General features: G+C 41.6%; 1 protein-coding gene across 2 annotated transcripts in view; it reads left to right on the top strand.

Moving 5' to 3' along the window:
- Window positions 1–16,254, top strand: part of LOC137654675 (ubiquitin-like protein 7) — a 168,474-nt gene extending 152,220 nt beyond the window's left edge. For both annotated transcript variants that reach the window (XM_068388539.1, XM_068388538.1), the window contains exon 8: window positions 15,175–16,254. In XM_068388539.1, the coding sequence (XP_068244640.1) occupies window positions 15,175–15,375 (201 nt within the window). In that variant the 3' untranslated portion in view covers window positions 15,376–16,254. The remainder of the gene's footprint in view (window positions 1–15,174) is intronic.
- The last annotated feature ends 4,255 nt before the right edge of the window (window positions 16,255–20,509 follow it).

The raw sequence follows: 20,509 nt of genomic DNA, 5'->3' as shown, positions 1-20,509 counted from the left end.
AGCAGGTTCACGATGATCCTCGCCGCTTAGCTGATCGAGATCCTGGCCGGACGTTACAAAGTCACGTCAATCATGTTTTGTAGAGCCTCACTCGATGCAGTCCCGTGTTGACTCTCAGCCGCTTGTGGACGTTCAGCCGCTGCCGCTTGCTCTTGTTGACGTTCAGGACGTTCGCCAACCAGCATAGTTGACTTGTTTTGACGTTGAGCGTTAAGCACCGCAGTCAAGAGTTGTTTTGACTGCTCAGTCTAGGCAGTCAAGGCAGTCTCGAGTTGACGTCGGTCGTCCTCCCGCACCTGTTGTTGTTGCTGGTCAGTCCTTTAAGCAGTTACATGACATAGCGTCCTTGACTGCTACTGTTGCTCCTTTGCGTGTGGACTCTGCTTGTCAAGCATTGCCACCACGGCAGGTCTCTCCCTTGCTTGAGACTCGGCAATTGTCGGACGAGGTTCCTTCAGATGAGGAAGTTGCTGATCCCCCTCCTACTGATATTCCCTTGAGGACTCTGTCTGACGGAGAGGAGCCTAAAGCTGCTCAGCCCTCTATGGACTTTAAATAAATCATGCTGATTTTTAAGGATCTTTGTCCGGATCTTTTTGTAACTGCTGCTCCTCGTTCGCCTAAACGTCAGAGTTTACACTAGGCCTAGCTACTTCGAAGCCGTTGTTTTCTAAGCTAGTGCTCTCTCGCTCTTCTAAGAGAGCTTTACGTTTGCTAGGCGACTGGTTAATCACCAGGAGGAGTTTGGGGGAGACAGCCTTTGCTTTCCCTACTTTTAAGCTGGCTTATAGAGCGAGAGTCTGGTATGACACGGGAGAAGTTCTCAGCTTGGGAGTTCCTGCCTCTGCCCAGATAGACTTCTCAAACCTCATAGACTCTCCCTGGCGCCTGGCCATGAGACGCTCCAAGATTTTATGGTCGGCTTCAGAGCTAGACCATCTCCTGTTAGGAGTTTTTTCGAGCGTTTGAAGTTTTGCTGTACAATTATGTCATGCATTAACAAGACTATCAGGGATGGCTTCAATAATCTGACAGCCACATTCTCTGCAGGAACAAGTCTATCAGGGATGGCTCCAATGATCTGGCAGCCACGTTCACTGCAGGAGTACGTAAGAGGCAAGTGCGCTCAATGTGTTCATTGTCAAGACAAACTTCACGATGAAGTCTACCAGGCTGTCTTGACAGCATTAATGGAAGGCGACTGGATGGTCTCTCTCGACCTTCAGGATGCATACTTCCACATTCCTATACACCTGGATTCCCAACCGTTTCTGAGGTTTGTTTACAGGAATGTGGGGTACCAGTTTCGAGCTCTGTGCTTTGGCCTCAGTCCTGCTCCTCTCGTGTTTACGAGGCTCATGAGGAATGTGGCAAAATTCCTCCATCTATCGGGAATCCGAGCCTCCTGTACTTGGACGACTGGCTTCTCAGAGCATCGTCCAGTCTTCGCTGTCTGCAGGATCTACATTGGACGTTGAGTCTGGCCAGGGAGTTGGGACTTTTGGTCAACCTAGAAAATTCCCAACTGATCCCATCCCAGATTACAGTATTCTATATTTGGGGATGGAGATTCGCAGTCCAGTTTTTTGCGGGCTTTTCCGTCTGCCACCCGAATAGAACAAGCCCTGCTCAAAGTCCAACTAATGCTGAAAAGAGAACGTTTGTTCAGTCAGGAGTTGGAACAGTCTCGTAGGGACTCTCTCATCCCTGGAGCAGTTTGTCTCGCTAGGGAGACTACACCTTTGGCCTCTCCAGTTCCATCTAGCCTCTCACTGGAACAAGGACAAGACGTTAGAGACGGTATCATTCCCAGTCTCCGAACCAGTAAAGGCATGCCTGAAATGGTGGGACAGCAATATCAGTCTGAGAGAGGGACTATCCCTAGCAGTCAAGAACCCAAACCACGTGTTGTTCTCAGACGCGTCGGATTTGGGTTGGGGTGCGACCCTGGACGGTCGGGAATGCTCGGGTCTGTGGACCTCAAGTCAGAAGAGCATGCACATCAACGGCAAGGAGCTATTAGCAGTCCACTTGGCCTTGATGATATTCGAAAGCTTTCTTCGAAACTAAGTGGTAGAGGTCAACTCAGACAACACCACAGCTTTGGCGTACATCTCCAAGCAAGGAGGCACACACTCCCTCACGCTGTACGAGATCGCAAGGGACCTTCTCATATGGTCAAGAAATCGAGGCATCTCCCTGTTGACGAGATTCATCCAGGGGGACTTGAACGTCTTGGCAGACTGTCTCAGTCAGAGGGGTCAGGTGATACCCACGGAATGGACCCTCCACAAGGACGTGGGCAAGAGTCTTTGGGCTACTTGGGGTCAACCCACCATAGACCTCTTTGCCACCTCGTTGACCAAAAGGTTACCAATCTATTGCTCACCAGTCCTAGATCCAGAAGCAATCCACATAGACGCGTATCTACTGGATTGGTCTCATCTGGACTTATATGCATTCCCACCATTCAAGATAGTCAACAAGGTACTGCAGAAGTTCGCCTCTCACGAAGGGACAAGGTTGACGTTGGTTGCTACCCTCTGGCCCGCGAGAGAGTGGTTCACCGAGGTACTTCAATGGCTGGTAGACATTCCAAGAAGTCTTCCTCTAAGGGTAGATCTCTTACGTCTGCCCCACGTAAAGAATGTTCATCAAAGCCTCCCCGCGCTTCGTCTGACTGCCTTCAGACTATCGAGAGACTCTCAAGAGCTCGAGGCTTTTCGAAGGAGGCAGCCAGTGCGATTGCGAGAGCTAGGAGAGCTTCTACCATCAGAGTATACCAGTCGAAGTGGGAAGTCTTTCGAGACTGGTGCAAGCCAGCATCTGTGTCCTCTTCCAGTACCTCTGTAGCCCAAATCGGAGATTTTCTTTTACATCTGAGAAATGTTCGCTCCCTCTCAGCTCCCACGATTAAGGGCTACAGGAGCATGTTGGCTTCGGTCTTTCGTCATAGAGGTTTAGATCTTTCCAACAATAAAGATCTCCAAGATCTCCTTAAGTCTTTCGAGACCTCTAAGGAACGTCGTTTGGCAACTCCTGGATGGAACTTAGACGTGGTCCTAAGGTTCCTCATGTCAGACAGGTTTGAGCCGTTACATTCAGCCTCCCTGAAGGATCTCACCCTCAAGACGCTTTTCCTAGTGTGCTTGGCTTCGGCTAAAAGGGTCAGTGAAATTCATGCCTTCAGTAAGAACATCGGCTTTTCTACAGAAAAAGCCACATGTTCACTTCAACTTGGTTTCCTGGCCAAAAATGAACTGCCTTCTCGTCCTTGGCCTAAGTCCTTTGATATACCTTGCCTGTCAGAGATCGTAGGCAACGAACTTGAAAGAGTGCTGTGTCCAGTTAGAGCTCTTAAGTTCTACTTAGCTCGTACTAAGTCTTTACGAGGTGGATCTGAGGCATTATGGTGCTCAGTTAAGAAACCATCATTGCCTATGTCAAAGAATGCTTTGTCATATTTTATCAGATTTTTAATACGAGAGGCTCATTCTCACTTGAATGAAAAAGACCGATGCTTGCTTAAGGTTAAGACGCACGAAGTAAGAGCTATAGCAACTTCCGTGGCCTTTAAGCAAAATAAATCTCTGCAAAGTATTATGGACGCGACTGTTTGGAGAAGCAAGTCGGTATTCGCGTCATTTTACTTAAAAGATGTCCAGACTCTTTACGAGGACTGCTACACACTGGGTCCATTCGTTACAGCGAATGCAGTAGTGGGTAAGGGTTCTACCACTACATTCCCTTAATTCCAATATCCTTTTAATCTGCTCTTGAAATGTTTTTTAATTGGGTTGTACGGAAGGCTAAGAAGCCTTTCGCATCCTTTTTTGATTTGGCGGGTGGTCAAATGTCATTTCTTGAGAGCGCCCAGATTAGGGGTTTGATGAGGTCCTGTTGTATGGGTTGCATCTACTTCAGCTCCTGGGAGTCTTTCAGCATCCTAAGAGGATCGCTGGGCTTCGTGAGGAAGACAGACTAATAAGGCAGAGTAATCGTCTAAGTCAACTTCCTTACCAGGTACCTATATATATTTGGGTTTTGTTATGATATAACTGTCAAAAACTCTAAGCATATACGCTGTAAACTTAATTAACTCTGGTCTCTACCCACCACCATGGGTGTGAATCAGCTATTATATATTCACCGACTAAGTTAAATATTTAAAAATGATATTTTAATTATAAAATAAATTTTTGAATATACTTACCCGGTGAATATATAAATTAAAGGCCCCCCCTTCCTCCCCGGGATGAGAAGAATTGGGTCTGTTTACATGTATATGCGGTATCTGGCCGATAGTTGGCGCTAGTGGGCACACCCGCAACCTTCATAGCGATCGCTCGCGAGTTTTTGTGTTTTTCTGTCGAGCCGCCGGAGGCTCAGCTATTATATATTCACCGGGTAAGTATATTCAAAAATTTATTTTATAATTAAAATATCATTTCACAAAACAAGAAGAAGAGAAATAAGATAGAAAAGTGTGCCCGAGTGTACCCTCAAGCAAGAGAACTCTAACCCAAGACAGTGGAAGACCATGGTACAGAGGCTATGGCACTATCCAAGACTTGAGAACAATGGTTTGATTTTGGAGTGTCCTTCTCCTGGAAGAGTTGCTTACCATAGCTAAAGAGTCTCTTCTACCCTTACCAAGAGAAAAGTGGCCACTGAATAATTGCAGTGCAGTAACCCCTTGGGTGAAGAATTGTTTGGTGTTGTCAGTTGTATGAGGACAGAGGAGAATATGTCAAGAATAGGCCAGACTATTTGGTGTGTGTAAAGGCGAAGGGAAAATGAACCGTAACCAGAGAGAAGGATCCAATTTAGTACTGCCTGGCCAGTCAAAGTACCCCGTTACTCTCTAGCGGTAGTACAGTTGACCTCTTTTTGCTACAATCTGAGAATTATGTTTAATCAGTAACCCAGCCACATGGCTAAGTAGATAAAAGAGTCCTGGATTATGCTGTCAACACATTGATCATTCGTTATAGCAAACATAAGGAAGTAGTACAGTTTCTCCCACACGAACAAGACCTGGCTGGACAGGAAAAATGTCTTTTAAGAATTCATTCGTCCTTTAGGAACTTGTTCTACAGGGGCCCCCACACCAGTGATCACTCAAGGATTGTTGTAAGCATGACTGGTAAGTAGCCAGAAATTTTCCTACCTTCTGATTTCAGTGGAATAGGAAACATAATGATGACTAGGTTTGGTAGATGGTTGATATCATCTCCAGGGGAGTTCAATTCGAACCCTTTCTTCAGGGATCCTACTGTTCACAGAAAAGTCCAAGGAGGGTGGGGCACACATGGTAGTAACTGAACAATTCAAGGAAGTGGTTCATCTGAGTAATCACTTGCTTTTCAACCCTCTGAAAGTCCAAGCAATGCTATTGCTATCTTCCCAACAAGATTTAATAAGTGGGTAGCATTGAAAAGCAACAACTCCACCTTCGTGACTTACGTCTACAACCAAAGTACTGTTACACAACTCTTTGTGATTGGGCAAGTAGGTATGCACCTGGGCAGCTGACATCTACAAAAAATTTATTCCAATAAAAGAAGTGTCCTAGCAGACATACTTAATTTCAGGGCACGAAGTAGGATAAGTGAATCCTTACTTTTGTGCATAGGGGAAAGGCTTCTAACACTTGGAATATTGCCATCGAAGGGCCTGTTCATCTCCTTGGGTGATCCAGAACTTTTCATTTACTGCTCTTCAGTTCTAGAACATCTTTCAGTAAGCTCCTTTCCAGCTTCAGCAACATTGGCAGCACTTACGTCACCTAATACACTGGTTACTTCTAGATGCCTTGGGTTTTCCGCCTGCTTTCTTGGCTTACTGATCACCCAACAGTCTGTGGACAATACTGTATTGGCTTTTGGATACCCTGACGAACTGGCTCCCAAGTGCTACACATTGAATGGCATTATATTTACTGATGCTGCTGCTCGAAGTACCAGTAGAGCTATCCTTCCTTTGCTAATGGCTTTGGAGAAGTGAAATGTTGCCATTTGGAGTATCTGCAATTAATTGTGATTAATCTCATCTTTCTTTGATGGGGGAAGCTTTGCTCAGTCTCTGTGGTAAAAGGCTGTCACTCGGCTGATGGCTGGATCTCGCACTGAAGAGCCCTGATCCTTTTCCTTTTGGAGAATCAGCCTGGGCTTAGGAGTTTCAAACAGTCTTCCCTCTCCAGGAACTTGGGCCTCCTTGCAATGTCGCTCAAGTCAAGTGGACCTTCCTGTGCCCTTGATTGGGCATCAGAGAGGATTCTACCCCTGGACTATTAGGAAGCCTCGTTTGGCATTATGATTGGTGTATTTGAGACATTTGTATGTCACAAGTCATTCTCAACAGAGAAAGGCCTCCTTCTCCATTGATCTGGAGTTTGTGTCTTAAAGCCAGAATGTTGCCGAGCACAACTCCAGTCTCTTGTTTCTTTTCCATCCTTTCCTTGCAAGCATGGTACAGGATGACTTTCTCCTCTGTCCTCTGAGGACACAACAATATTTTCCCATGTCAAAAGGGCAAAGTTGAAGATATCGGAAACATTGATTTTTTTTAATTATACACCTTCAAACGTGCTGTTCCAGTGGAAAATTGAAAAAACTATTCCAGCTCGAACACATAAAGTCAAGGATATTTGATCTGCCCTAACCATCAGAAAGAACCTGTGTTGGCACTAGTCTTGAAGGTACAAGTCTGGTATGACAGACAACTTTTGCTGCTCACTACCCCCAGGAGTTCAGTTATTGGTCCTTGGATAAACTTATCCTTTATCCTGCTGTAGCTACTCAACAAGACTTTGCAAAACTAGCAGAACAAGAAGCATCTCATCTAGAAGGAGAGGGAAAATATCTGGCTGTTATTCTCTTCCTTTTTACCCTCTATTGTAGTGAAGCATTTGTTCAGTTAAATGCTGGATCAGAAGTTATATACATGAGAGCCTTATGACTGAGTCTCTTTTCTTTACAGACAAGTTCTCTATTGAAGTATCTCCCCTATCCCTCCTGATAAAAGCGAGGATGGATGAAATATATGGAAATCCATTTCTAATTACAATCAGGCTTCCTTCTTCATGACAGTTAGGTTACAGATATAGGTGCGAAAAGGGAATTTTCGCGAATAAATGCTCCATTAGGGTGCGCTAACTCCTAACCTAAAAAGTCACTACCCCTTGCCACGAGCGGGTGCCCGAGCTGATGATTAACACGGTAAATACTGCCTAATATTGTTTTAATTTGGTTTCTAGAACAGTTTATAATCATATGTACAGTGTATAGTACATTTGCACACATGTACTCTACATACTGGACACCGTAAGGTTACAGTACAGTATTGTGCTAAGGTAAAGTTTTACCGAGTTGTCGTCATCCTCTTACTGTTCTGTATTGCTAAAGTTGTTCCTATCTAGTAATACTGTACTGTAACCTAATACTCACTGATACTGTAGTGTATATTACTGTAATATATGTACAGTGATATTACTACAATATACCTTAACTGTATTTACTGTAAGTGTTCAGTGCTTTTGTTCAGATGACTCGTAGCCTATGCGTTTTCTTCAGGCATGACACAACTTCTTATGTGTTGTCTCTTGTGTTCTCTTGTGTAGTATGTTACTGTATATCTATACTTTCTTAAACATAAACACAGCTTATTTTATAAACTAAAACTTTAAATATCTCAATAATAATTGTTTCTTTTAAATAAATAAACAAAAAGTGCATTCGATTACTTTTCAACAACCGATATCTCTCTCTCTCTCTCTCTCTCTCTCTCTCTCTCTCTCTCTCTCTCTCTCTCTCATGGCACCCAAAATACTTAGATTGATAAAATACACCCAATATTTAAAACAAAAATACATAAATGTGTTATTAAAGCACAATTAACTATTTATATAATTGTAATATTCTAGAATGCAATAATGCTTTTGAAACAAAATTGAATATTTGAGAGAGAGAGAGAGAGAGAGAGAGAGAGAGAGAGAGAGAGAGAGAGAGAGAGAGAGAGAGAGAGAGAGAGAGAGAGAGCCTTATTCTATGTTTGGGTTCCCCCAGGTCCCTCACACACACAGAGAGAGAGAGAGAGAGAGAGAGAGAGAGAGAGAGTGTGTGTGTTTGGTAGAGCCATTTACTTTAAACATTTAAGAGTTCTTATGATATTGTCTAAGTTATTCTTGAACTTGTTTACCGTGTTACTATTTGCTACATCTACTGGAATTCTAAGTATTTTCTATTTTGTATATAATATAAAAAAATTGCCACATTGAGTGGTGTTGTATATTTTCAATTCCAGTTTGTAACCCTTACCTCTGAACTGATTTGTGCTAGGTGTGAATAGACTGCTGTAATTTACATTTGTTATTCCTTTAAGAATTTTGAATGCCTCTATTAACTGTCCCCTTAGTCGTCAAGTTTGTAGATCAAATAAATTCAAACGTTCCATCCTTCGTCTATGTCCAAATTGTCTTAGTGTTGGAACTAATTTGATGGCCCTAGCTTGTACTACTTCCAGTCTATCTATATCTTTCTGAATACTTGGAGACCAGAATTGGACTCCATATTCTAGATAGGGTTTTACTAGTGATGTGTACAGCTTTAGTACAGTGTCTTTGTTTCTGTATTAGAATTTTCTCTTTATGTAACCTATTAGTTTTTGTGTTTTCAACTTTTATGCTCTGTTTGGTGAACTTTAAATCCTTGCGGATGATAATACCGAGATCTTTCTCCTGGTCCACACTTTCTATTTCATTACTCAGCAGTGAGTAATTTGATTGTGGGTTACTATAACCTATATGCATGACTTTGCATTTCCCATAGTTGAAAGGCATTTTCCATTTTCTGGACCATTCTCCTAGCTTCATTAGATCCTCTCTCAAGCTTCTACAACATAGGTTCGCAGCATTTATGCCTAGGTTAATATTGTCGGCAAATTTGGCTATTCTACTAGTTAATCCTAAATATATGCCGTTGATGTAGCTCAGAAATAGTAACGGGCCCTGGACGGATCCTTGAGGTACTCCACTTGTAACAGCTGCCTTCTCTGAAGCTTCTCCATTGATTACAACTCAATGTTTTCTGTTTGTTATCCAATCTTCGATCCATTCAGCTGGCTCGTCAGTAAAGCCTAGTGCTCTAATTTTGTAGATCAAATAAATTCAAACGTTCCATCCTTTGTCTATGTCCAAATTGTCTTAGTGTTGGAACTAATTTGATGGCCCTAGCTTGTACTACTTCCAGTCTATCTATATCTTTCTGAATACTTGGAGACCAGAATTGGACTCCATATTCTAGATAGGGTTTTACTAGTGATGTGTACAGCTTTAGTACAGTGTCTTTGTTTCTGTATTAGAATTTTCTCTTTATGTAACCTATTAGTTTTTGTGTTTTCAACTTTTATGCTCTGTTTGGTGAACTTTAACCCTGGATAGGTACGATGGGTCGTTCGCGACCCCGAGCGTCAAAAAAAAACAGGTTTTTCTCACGTGACTCACCCCCGTGACTGAATTTGTGGGTGATCGACCTGCAGGAGGTGTCTCCCCTACACGCTCTAGTAGTGTCCAGATGTGCATTGCTGTAGCTGTACTCCTTCCCCGATTTCTGAGACGCGTCGGGGTCGAGCGCGACCGAGTTTACCCTTCTAAGGTAGTTTGCATAATTATCAAAGTTATTACGTATTATGAAATTGTTGTAGAATGGTGCAACTTGTATAGGTTATCAGTTGTGGAAAGTCTTGGTGGATTGTTTGGCTACCATGTGCATGAATTTTTTTTTAGTTAAAATGTCGTTCATCACCACGAGGACCATTTTACCGCGAGTGCCCCTTTTTCATTTTTTTTCATTTTTTTGCCAAGTCATTTTTCCGTAAGATATTGCCAAATAGTGTCGTAAAACTTTTGCTTGTTTAGTGTTGGAAAGTGTGTCTAGATGATCTGGCTACCCATGCATGACTTTGTTTTTGTCAGATACGACGTAGTTATTGGTATATTGGGTATTTAACTGCGGTTACCAATTTCTGTTTTTTTTCAATATTTGTAAAAATTACTACGTAGTAAGGAATTGCCGTATATTATTCATTTTTTTTTCATGTTTATGTGTTAGAAAGTGTGCCTTGATGGTTGGGCTAACACGTGCATGTCTTTTTTTTTATCTGAGATGCCGTATATTAGAATGTCGGGCATTTTACCGCGAGTATCCCTTTTTCATTTTTTTAAATTTTTTTGCCAAGTCATTTTTCCGTAAGATATTGCGAAATAGTGTCGTAAAACTTTTGCTTTTTTAGTATTGGAAAGTGTGTCTAGATGATCTGGCTACCCATGCGTGATTTTGTTTTTGTCAGATACGACGTAGTTATTGGTATATTGGGTATTTAACTGCGGTTGCCAATTTCTGTTTTTTTTTCAATATTTGTAAAAATTTACTACGTAGTAAGGAATTGCCGTATATTATTGATTTTTTTTTCATGTTTATGCGTTAGAAAGTGTTCCTTGATGGTTGGGGTAACACGTGCATGTCTTTTTTTTTATCTGAGATGCCGTATATTAGAAGTTGGGCATTTTTCCGCGAGTGCCCCTTTTTATTTGTTTTGCATTTTTTTGCTTAGTCATGTTACCGTAAGGAATTGGCAAGTAGTGTCGCAAAACTTATATTTTTATAGTGTTGGAAAGTGTTTCTAGATGATCTGGCTACCCATGCCTATTTTTTTTTTAGCCAGATATGGCGTATATATAAGTATGTGTTCGATTTTCCTGTGATTGCCATTTTTTCGTTTTTTCCCATTTCTTTCAAAATTACTACGTACTAAGGAACTATCACAGAGTAATGATTCATTTATATGTTTATTTGTCGGAAAATGTGCCTTGATGGTTTGCCTAGCACGTGGCTGAAATTTTTTTTTTTCTGAAATGCCGAATATTAGAATGGCCATTTTTCCACGAGTGCCCCTTTTTATTTGTTTTGCATTTTTTTGCTTAGTCATGTTACCGTAAGGAATTGGCAAGTAGTGTCGCAAACCTTATAATTTTATAGTGTTGGAAAGTGTTTCTAGATGATCTGGCTACCCATGCCTATCTTTTTTTTTTAGCCAGATATGGCGTATATATAGGTATGTGTTCGATTTTCCTGTGATTGCCATTTTTTCGTTTTTTCCCATTTCTTTCAAAATTACTACGTACTAAGGAACTATCACAGAGTAATGATTCATTTAGATGTTTATTTGTCGGAAAATGTGCCTTGATGGTTTGCCTAGCACGTGGCTGAATTTTTTTTTTCTGAAATGCCGTATATTAGAATGTTAGCCATTTTTCCGCGAGTGCCCCTTTTTATTTGTTTTGCATTTTTTCGGTTAGTCATGTTACCGTAAGGAATTGGCAAGTAGTGTCGCAAAACTTATATTTTTATAGTGTTGGAAAGTGTTTCTAGATGATCTGGCTACCCATGCCTATCTTTTTTTTAGCCAGATATGGCGTATATATAGGTATGTGTTCGATTTTCCGGTGATTGCCATTTTTTTGTTTTTTCCCAATTCTTTCAAAATTACTACGTACTAAGGAACTATCACAGAGTAATGATTCCTCTAGATGTTTATTTGTCGGAAAATTTTGTTTACTTTTTTTTTGATTGAATATCATCAAATTTTTTTAGCTAAAATATTATATTGTTTTACATTTTTTTTTTTTCGATTTTATTTCCCTTCAAAAAAATTTTTTTTGGTCAGAATTTCAATTTTATAGTCGTAAAATAATCGAAAATTATCCAGCAACCCACCATACAATTTTTATGCATATCCAATAATAATTAGATTAGTAAATAACACCTTGAAATTGACATACCCTTCCTACATTTCAAGTGGCAGATTAGGGAGTCTGAGTCAGTGTGGTTGGCGGCCATTTTGTGGACATATCTGAAGCGTAAGCTGCCCTATCTATATATATTCTTGTTCCCTATAGAATTTGTGATATTTTGGTATATTTTTACCTGCATAAATATCATATTATATATTAAATATATGTATTTGTTTACGAAATTTCTAAGTACTCAAAAAATTACCTTTAGATATGGCCCCTGATATAAATGTAATTTACAAAATAATGAAGATTTTTTTACATATTTCTATTTTAGGATAACATATGTTTATTCCCTAAAAAAAATTAGCCACTTCCTATTTCATTTGGGTACCCAAAAAAATTCATGAAATTTGGACAAATTTTTTTGGCCAAAAAAAGTTACTCTTTTTTTCTCATTTCAGATCTTCACCTCCATGGGTCTGACTTCATCCAAAATACATCAAGATGTGTCCTAAACATTCAAGAATCAATTCCTAAAAGGATTTGTGTATATATGTATAAACTTTTTTTTTATGAATTTTTATGTCAGGTCTTTTTTTTTTCTACTTAATTTTTTAAAATATTTATAATAAATAGTTTTTCTGCAGATGAGTAGTATTTATTTTTACAGTTGTTTTAAGCATTCATTGAAGTTTTTTTTGGCAAAAGAAAAAAGGAGGTTACTGCAAAAACTGATTTTTCAAGAATTTTTTTTGGCGTCGGGGTCGTTCGCGTCCGAGTATACCCTTAAAGGGGTGTCCGAGGAGCGTACCTATCCAGGGTTAAATCCTTGCGGATGATAATACCGAGATCTTTCTCCTGGTCCACACTTTCTATTTCATTACTCAGCAGTGAGTAATTTGATTGTGGGTTACTATAACCTATATGCATGACTTTGCATTTCCCATAGTTGAAAGGCATTTTCCATTTTCTGGACCATTCTCCTAGCTTCATTAGATCCTCTCTCAAGCTTCTACAACATAGGTTCGCAGCATTTATGCCTAGGTTAATATTGTCGGCAAATTTGGCTATTCTACTAGTTAATCCTAAATATATGCCGTTGATGTAGCTCAGAAATAGTAACGGGCCCTGGACGGATCCTTGAGGTACTCCACTTGTAACAGCTGCCTTCTCTGAAGCTTCTCCATTGATTACAACTCAATGTTTTCTGTTTGTTATCCAATCTTCGATCCATTCAGCTGGCTCGTCAGTAAAGCCTAGTGCTCTAATTTTGACCATCAATTTTTTATGAGGAACTTTGTCAAAAGTATTTTGAAAGTCTAGGTATATGATGTCTATTGCCCTGCTTTTGACATAAATACTAAACATGTGGAAAAATTCCAAAATATTTGTCACATGATTTCTTTTGTCTAAATCCATGTTGGCTGTCCAGCAGAAGATTGTTTTTCTCTATGTGTTCTACTATTGAATCTACTATAATTTATTCAAAAATTTTGCAAGGCACTGAAGTTAGACACAGGTCTGTAGTTGCCTGGTTCTTCTTTTGGTCCCTTCTTGTAGATAAGAGGAACATTGCCTAGTTTCCATCCTTGTGGTGCCTTTCTTTCGTTGGCTCGTGGATGATTGTTACCCACCTGTTGCGGCATCTGCTTAATCCTCGGTGACTTTCTATATATTCTGTACCTAACCTCCCATAAGTGCTCCCAAACCAACAGTTAAGTCTCCTCAAAGTTGGGCTGTCCCTAACGTGCCACAACTCCCAACTGAGCAGCACAAGCAGAAGCCTGTTTTCTCACCAGGATTGACAGTGGAAGGCTAGCGATTACTGGGATTTCCGGACTTCCAAAAAAAAACAGCCAGACTCTTAAGTACTACTGAGTACTACCAAGAAGCAGGCTCTAGTTGAACTGTAACTGTTTAATGGAATTCCAGTATATGGTATTTTAAGAGCCTGAAAATAGGAAATGTACAGTTCACGCTTACCTGCCAAATACTCCGCAGAATGTAAAAGAAAAAGGAAAGAATTACATAAATGAATAAATGCTGGGTTTCTTAGATATACAACTACTCAATATCTGGGTGCATGATACTGTAATGTTTTTTCAAAATGAATAGGAAAATAAGTCTTATCTGGATTAGATGAATTTACCTTGAATAACCTAATCAGTATTTTAAATACTTGTACTATAAAAACAATGGGTAGTATGAATATAAAATATTTATATCAAAGGCATAAAAATTATATTATTTTGCAGAGATGATAGTTGAGAAAATAAGGATGGGGGGAGAGTAATGCCTTATGCAGGGAATATTGCCCTTGGGTGAAGTGAATGATGTAATTATGCATGGTAACAAAAGTACTATAAATTAGCCCTTACACAAGCAGTAATAAAGGTTAGAATCCCAAATTATTCGTTGGTTGGCTGAAGAAAGGAGGGGTTAAAATCAAGGGGAGAAGCTATTTTTGAGTAAAATATCCTTTAGGTGTGATATATGATCATGTGTTGTACTCTTTGGTAGGATAAAAGAATGATTTTAACTTCCATATGATTTATATGTGTAAATCTTTCTATTATGTCATGAACACTGTAAAGTGTACATTATTGTTGGGAAGAGGTTAAAGAGCTTTGGTTTGTAAAGTTGGGAAACATCATTATTACTACAGTATTGATAACAGGATTTTTTGTATTTTAGTTAATTAGGCATTGCTTTAACACATACACATAATTGGCTCTGGTTCTGTTTACAGTATATATAAGGAAATTATAGTGTCAATGACTATGTACCTTAAAAATTGTAGAATTTATTGGAATTAAAAAATAGGAAAGTTAAATTGCCTGAAGATTAAGAAAACAACCTTGATATTTGTTAATATTGTAAAATTAAATGGTGAAATGCAATATTATTTTTACTGTATATGGTATTTTTCAAGGCTTTTTTAGAACTTTTTTCTATCCACAGTGAAGAAAGGAGATATCAAAATTATTTTAAAAATACAGCACTACTCACAATTTCAAAATTTTTTAGTATTGTTGTAATACTTGTGACTTTGATACCGAGATAAACCTTTATTTTTTGCTGTCCCAAAGTTTGTAATTGGCAAATCACACTGACATCATTTGGGCATTACAATTTTGTTTTTCTTTCCAGTTACTTTTAATTGGATATTATAATGCTGGTTATGGTGTTATTTTAAAGCTGAATACTTATGTTGTGTAATATGGTGCATTAGAAATTGAAATTTTAATGGATTATGTATTTGGTATCTTGATAGTTTGGTATGTGATTGCATCCATCAAAATCTTGAGCCTCAAAGGGTTAAGTAAAAAAAGTCCTTCCCTTTACTGGCTTCAGGCAGTAATTCTCTTATTTTTTTGCAGGCTACAGGTCCATCATCTTCATCATCATCAGGAGGTGCACCAGGAAGTGTACAGATTCCAAACATTGATGAATCCTTACAGCTAATGAGAGAAATGGGAATCCCAGATGAAGAATTAAGTCGGCAAGCTCTACAGGCGACTAATGGAGATGTTCAGGCTGCTGTTAACTTAATATTTGCTCAATGGATGGCAGATGACTAGCAGCCTCTTTTATCTTAGAATCATCTTGAACTATTATACATTTAAAATTTTCTGGGTATTTGAGGAGCTGAATTTCTTTTCAAACTTTAAGGATTATTTATATACAAGTCTTCAATTAAATCAAGATATTCACAAATAAATGCTTGGTCTTATATATAACTACTACCACTCAATATTTGGATGCATGATACTGTAGTGTTTTTACAAAAAATAGGAAAGAAATATCCTAATTAACATTCTTGATTAGATTAATTTACCCTGAATAACCTAATCAGTATTCTGAATGCCATAAAATTGGATTGTGTTATTTGTTGAAACATATCTAATTGAAAAGAATTAACTAGGGGATGTTTACAGAAACCATAAGTATATGGTTCTTAATAAATACGATTTTAAAGTTAATTACTGTATCAGCAAACAAAAATCTCTTGTATTCTACTCCATACAAAAATAAGTAATTATATTAGGTTGAATACTTACTTTATTTATCATGTCTATGATATGTCCATTCTTACTAAAAAAAAGATGCCCTTTAGCAGATTGAAAAAAGTGGACTGACAACTTTTAAGTTTGATTACCTCTGTGGAATGAACTTTCCAGTTTTCCCAGTGTATCTATAGGTATAGTCTATTTATTTAATCAATCTCCATGTTCCTTAAAACCAAGGATGTGTTTGTATTTTTTTTTTTTTTGGTTAAGTGTCGTGTCAGATCATGAAATACGAGTTGATAAATTTAATACGTTAAGCATATAATTAATCCTACCACGCTGAAATTATACTTTAATTGGTAATGTAGCAAAGGTAAATTATGAGATACTCTATTGATTATTTCAGAAAGCACAGGAATTAGAAGTAATGTACATAAAGATTCCAGCTCATCATTAGTGTTATTAGGGTCCTTTAGTCTCTTAAATTTTCAGCTCTATTCTCTTATAATCAATATCCATTTCATCAGTCTGTCGCTTGTACTAACAGATAGGCTATCTGTTAACTCCTCAAGCATAAACAACCATTCTGATATGTTGCAGTTGCCCATTAAAATTCACTGATAGTAAGTAAGTAGATACAAGGGAATGTTTAAAAACCAAAACGTGCTGTCTTCACAGTAACACTCCTAAACCTCGTATTTCTTTAACTTAAAGAAAAATTCCTTAAGTGTACCTTAGTTTTGACATAAAAAAGCCATAAAAAAATATTTTGTTCCGTAAGCGGGGATAGCTTGCTACTGCTCCCGCTCACACACTGATGATTTAGCTCACTTTGCCTTTGGTTCAGATGGTGTGTGGTTGTTGCCATTCTTCATCCTTTGCCTATTTTTCGGACTGTCATTAATTGCTATTCTTTGTGCTTGCTCTTTTATTAGTGTGTGTGTGTGTTGACTTCTGCGACCATGCGTACTTGTCCTGGACTGGAAGTTCGGCCCTGCGGAACCTTCGTGTCACCCATGGACACCGATTGCCACACCCTTTGTCCCGCCAGCAGAGGTCAACGATGTGATAGTGGTAACAGGTGTAGCGAGTGTCGGGAGTGGTCTGCCTCCCAGTGGGAAAGGTTTGGGCGATGGCAGAAGAAGTCAAAGTGGGATTTTTCTCCTTTGAAGGTTTCTTCGAAAGGGAAAAAACCGAAGACCTCTTCTTCCGCTTCCCGACCTTCCTCCGAAGCTCCTGCTTGTTCGGTCTCTTCTGAGAGACTGTCGAGTAGTAGCGTAGATCCTTTATTTTACGGCCAACCCCGGTCGTCGAGAGATGGTATTGCTTCTCCTAGTGAAGCGGCCCCACCTCTCCCCTGGGTTAGGCCTTGTCTCTCTTTTTTACAGGTGTGGTCGTCCTTGGGGCATCTGAGTCCACCTTCTAAGGACTCCTTGCTGTACTTCATCATTCGTGGTGCTAGTGCGCAGCCGTCGTTGACTTCGGAGTTAGATCCACTGTCGTGCGTCAACATTGTAGTGTCTGAGGCGTCTTCTGTGGCCTCTGCCGACGCCCCTGCACCTTCAGACTCTCCAGCTGTTGCTGACGACTTTTTTCCCCCCGTTCCTGTTCATCCTTCGAGGGGGGAACTTAGTCTTTCTTCTGTCACTCCTGCAATTGTTTTTCCTACTTGGGGGAGTTTACTCATAGAGACTCTTCTGCGGAGGACTGCTGCTTCTAAAGGTCAGCTTGCTGATCCCCTGCCCCCCTAGAGGGTGTCTTCGCGCAGAGCTCACCCTCCGCTTCGCCTTAGAGGTGACCCTTCACTGTTTCCCGCAGAGGACCCTCAGCTTCTGACGACGCTGCCGCTAGTCCTCGGACTTCAGACCTAGACTCTTCTGTGGATTGTTTGCGATTCATCGGAGAATGTTTGCCCTTCCAAAGGGCACATCCCTGTTCCAGTTCATCCTTCTTGCCGACCTGCTGACCTGCCTTCATCGTTCCTATCTCCTGTTCATCATCTGCCTGCTTGTGCTGCATCTCCCATGTGTTTAGCTGCGCGCCAGCGCTCACCAGCACTCCAACGCTTCTCAGAGCGTCATCGCACTCCAGCACGTCAGCGCCCTCCAATGCCTTTTGGTACATCAGCAATCGCCTATTCATCAGCGCCTGCCAATGCCCCAGCGATCTCCTGATCACTGATGATCTCTAGTGCATTCTCGCTGTTCTAAGGACCAGTGTTTGCCAGCTCGCCAGCGCTCTCCAACTCGTCAGCGTACCCTGCGCAGCTGCGCTCTCCTACACGGCAGTGCTCTTATGCGCAGCAACGTTCTCCTGCGTGCCAGCGCTCTCCTGTGCAAAAGCGCTCTCTTAAGTGCCACCGCTCTCCTGTGCCTCAGCCCTCTCTGGCTTGCCAGCGCTCTCCAGCTCGCCGGCGCTCACCAGCGCTCTCCAGCTCGCCGGCGCTCACCAGCGCACTCACATTTACCTGCACAATCACTCTCCTACAAGCGAGTGCTCAACAGCGCTCTCCTGCGCACTTGTGCCAAACCTCAGAGCAGGTTCTCCAAGCTTCAAAACATAAGGAATTTCACAATAGAGATTGTGTCAGGTCACCATCACCCCATTCCCCTCCCCGCTAACGTATCACTGCACGGCCACCGGGGAAAGGGAAAGGAGGCTCCTCAGAAGGGTTAAGGATCCCGGGGATTCGATCTTCAAAGGTGGACCCACCACCGCAAACATCGGTAGAGACTCCTCACAGGGAACTTTTGGTCCTTTTCCCTTCAGGGGATCTTTCCGACAATGCATCAGTCAACAAGCAGCCTTGGTTCAGTGCCATGGTCAGAGCAGTAGTGCAATCCTTCGGGCCTGCCATGTCATCTCGCTCGTCATTGACCTCCCATCCAACGGCAACAGCAGACCTACCGCGAGGAACCTTGGCTTCTCTGAAGAGGAAAAGAGGAGTCTCAGATGCAATCACATCCCCTAGGGTGAAACTAACTCCTTCCTGTCTCTCCCACCGGACACTCTCCTACCTCACCTCTGCCAAGGGAGTCGCGTGAGGCTCGAACTTCCTCCCTTCCACCTTTGGAGGAAGTTTCTCCGGCCTTCGATGCTTGAGTCCTACCTCCTTCCTCGGAAGGAATCTAAGGACTCAAAGACTCCTAAAGTCCTCTTCAAGAACCTCCAAGCGTACAGGAACCACTAGTCACTCTAGGGATGCCCGGGACCCACCCCGAGAGGAGCTCTTTGGGGGTGGAAGAAGGAGACTTCGCTGCTAGGCCCACTTTGGAGGGGGAGCAGAAAGCATCAGAACATGCATTTTAGCAAGTTCTGACTCTTATTAGGGTACTCAACTGGTTTACTGACCCAGAGATACCCCCACGAGAGGGCAAAGACAGTCTTAGACTGTGTCTTTGGTACTTAGAAGCCATTCAAGACCAGTGCAGCCTTGTCCGGGTCTCAAGGGATAAAGGGTGCCCGGGCTAAGATCGCCCAACAGCCCTCTGAGTTCTCCTCCTCCCAATGTTCTGGCTCCACCGCCAAGATTCTCCCACCACCTCGCATCCAGTAAAGGAGGTATTATGAGATCTTAGACAATCCTCGTCCAGCTCTTCCTATGCATCACTCTCTGGAAGGGCTCACCTAGGGAGTATCTGTAGAGAAGCTTTCCAGCCGTCAGGTCTCCTTCTCGGCATCAGAGATCCTCAACCAGGAGGTCATGAAGTATGCCATACAGGCTACTTCATGGCTTGATCTGTGGTTGGGGATGCTGAGAATCTTGGTTTGAACTGAGGATCTCTCCAAGGAACGTACCAGGAAAGCTATGGAAACTTTCCTTCTCTCAGGCACTCGCACCATCGAGTTTCTCACCCATCGTCTCAAAATTATGGGCAAACACCATTCTGAAACGTCGAGAAGCAGTGTCTGAGAGATTCCATCAGCAGGTCCCAAATTCTGAGATCGTTAGACTCAGGAACTCCTCTTTAGAGGAATCCTCTCTGTTTGAGCAAAAGAATGTGGAACATACTGCTGAGAGATGGAGGAAGTCCCACCAGGACTCGCTCCTCCATAGGGCTTTGACATCCAAGCCCTATAAACCACCAGCTCCTCAGCAGTGCCGTCTAACAAAGATCATGACGAACAAGACAGCAGCGAAGACAACTAATTTCCTAGAGGGAGCGGCCAAGGAAGCAAACGCTAGGAAAGGCATTACCCCCGCTTGTCCACCAGTGGGGGGATGTCTACAAAGTTGCTGGGACAGGTGGAAGCAACTCGGGACTGGCCCTGGAAAATCTCCGTGATTCGTTCAGGGTATCGCGTCCCGTTCACAACTTCTTTCCCTCTCCTGATCAGGAATCCAGTGTCAACAGACTCCTTTGCGATGGGATCAGCAAAGGGGCTAGCCCCCCGGCCAGAAGTCCAGACCCTCTTGAAGAAGGGCTCTCTCCAAGAAGTCTTCGACAAGTTCCCAGGCCTCTTCAGTCGACTTTCTTGTGAAAAAGGCGTCCGGAGGTTAGAGACCCGTCGTCGACCTCTCAGCTCTGAACAAGTTTGTCAAGCAAACTCTGTTCAGCATGGAGACGGCAACACAGTCAGACAAGCGGTAAGACTACAGGACTTCAAGTGCACACTGGACCTAAAGGACGTGTACTTCCAGATCCCAATCCATCTGTCTTCAAGGAAGTACTAATGATTCAGCCTAGAGAACAGGAAATACCAG

This window comes from Palaemon carinicauda, chromosome 15, assembly GCF_036898095.1.
Source record: "Palaemon carinicauda isolate YSFRI2023 chromosome 15, ASM3689809v2, whole genome shotgun sequence".
In the NCBI taxonomy this organism is placed as follows: Eukaryota; Metazoa; Arthropoda; class Malacostraca; order Decapoda; family Palaemonidae; genus Palaemon; species Palaemon carinicauda.
Note: the sequence above shows the minus strand (reverse complement) of the source record. Positions and strands in the feature narration are given on the sequence as shown.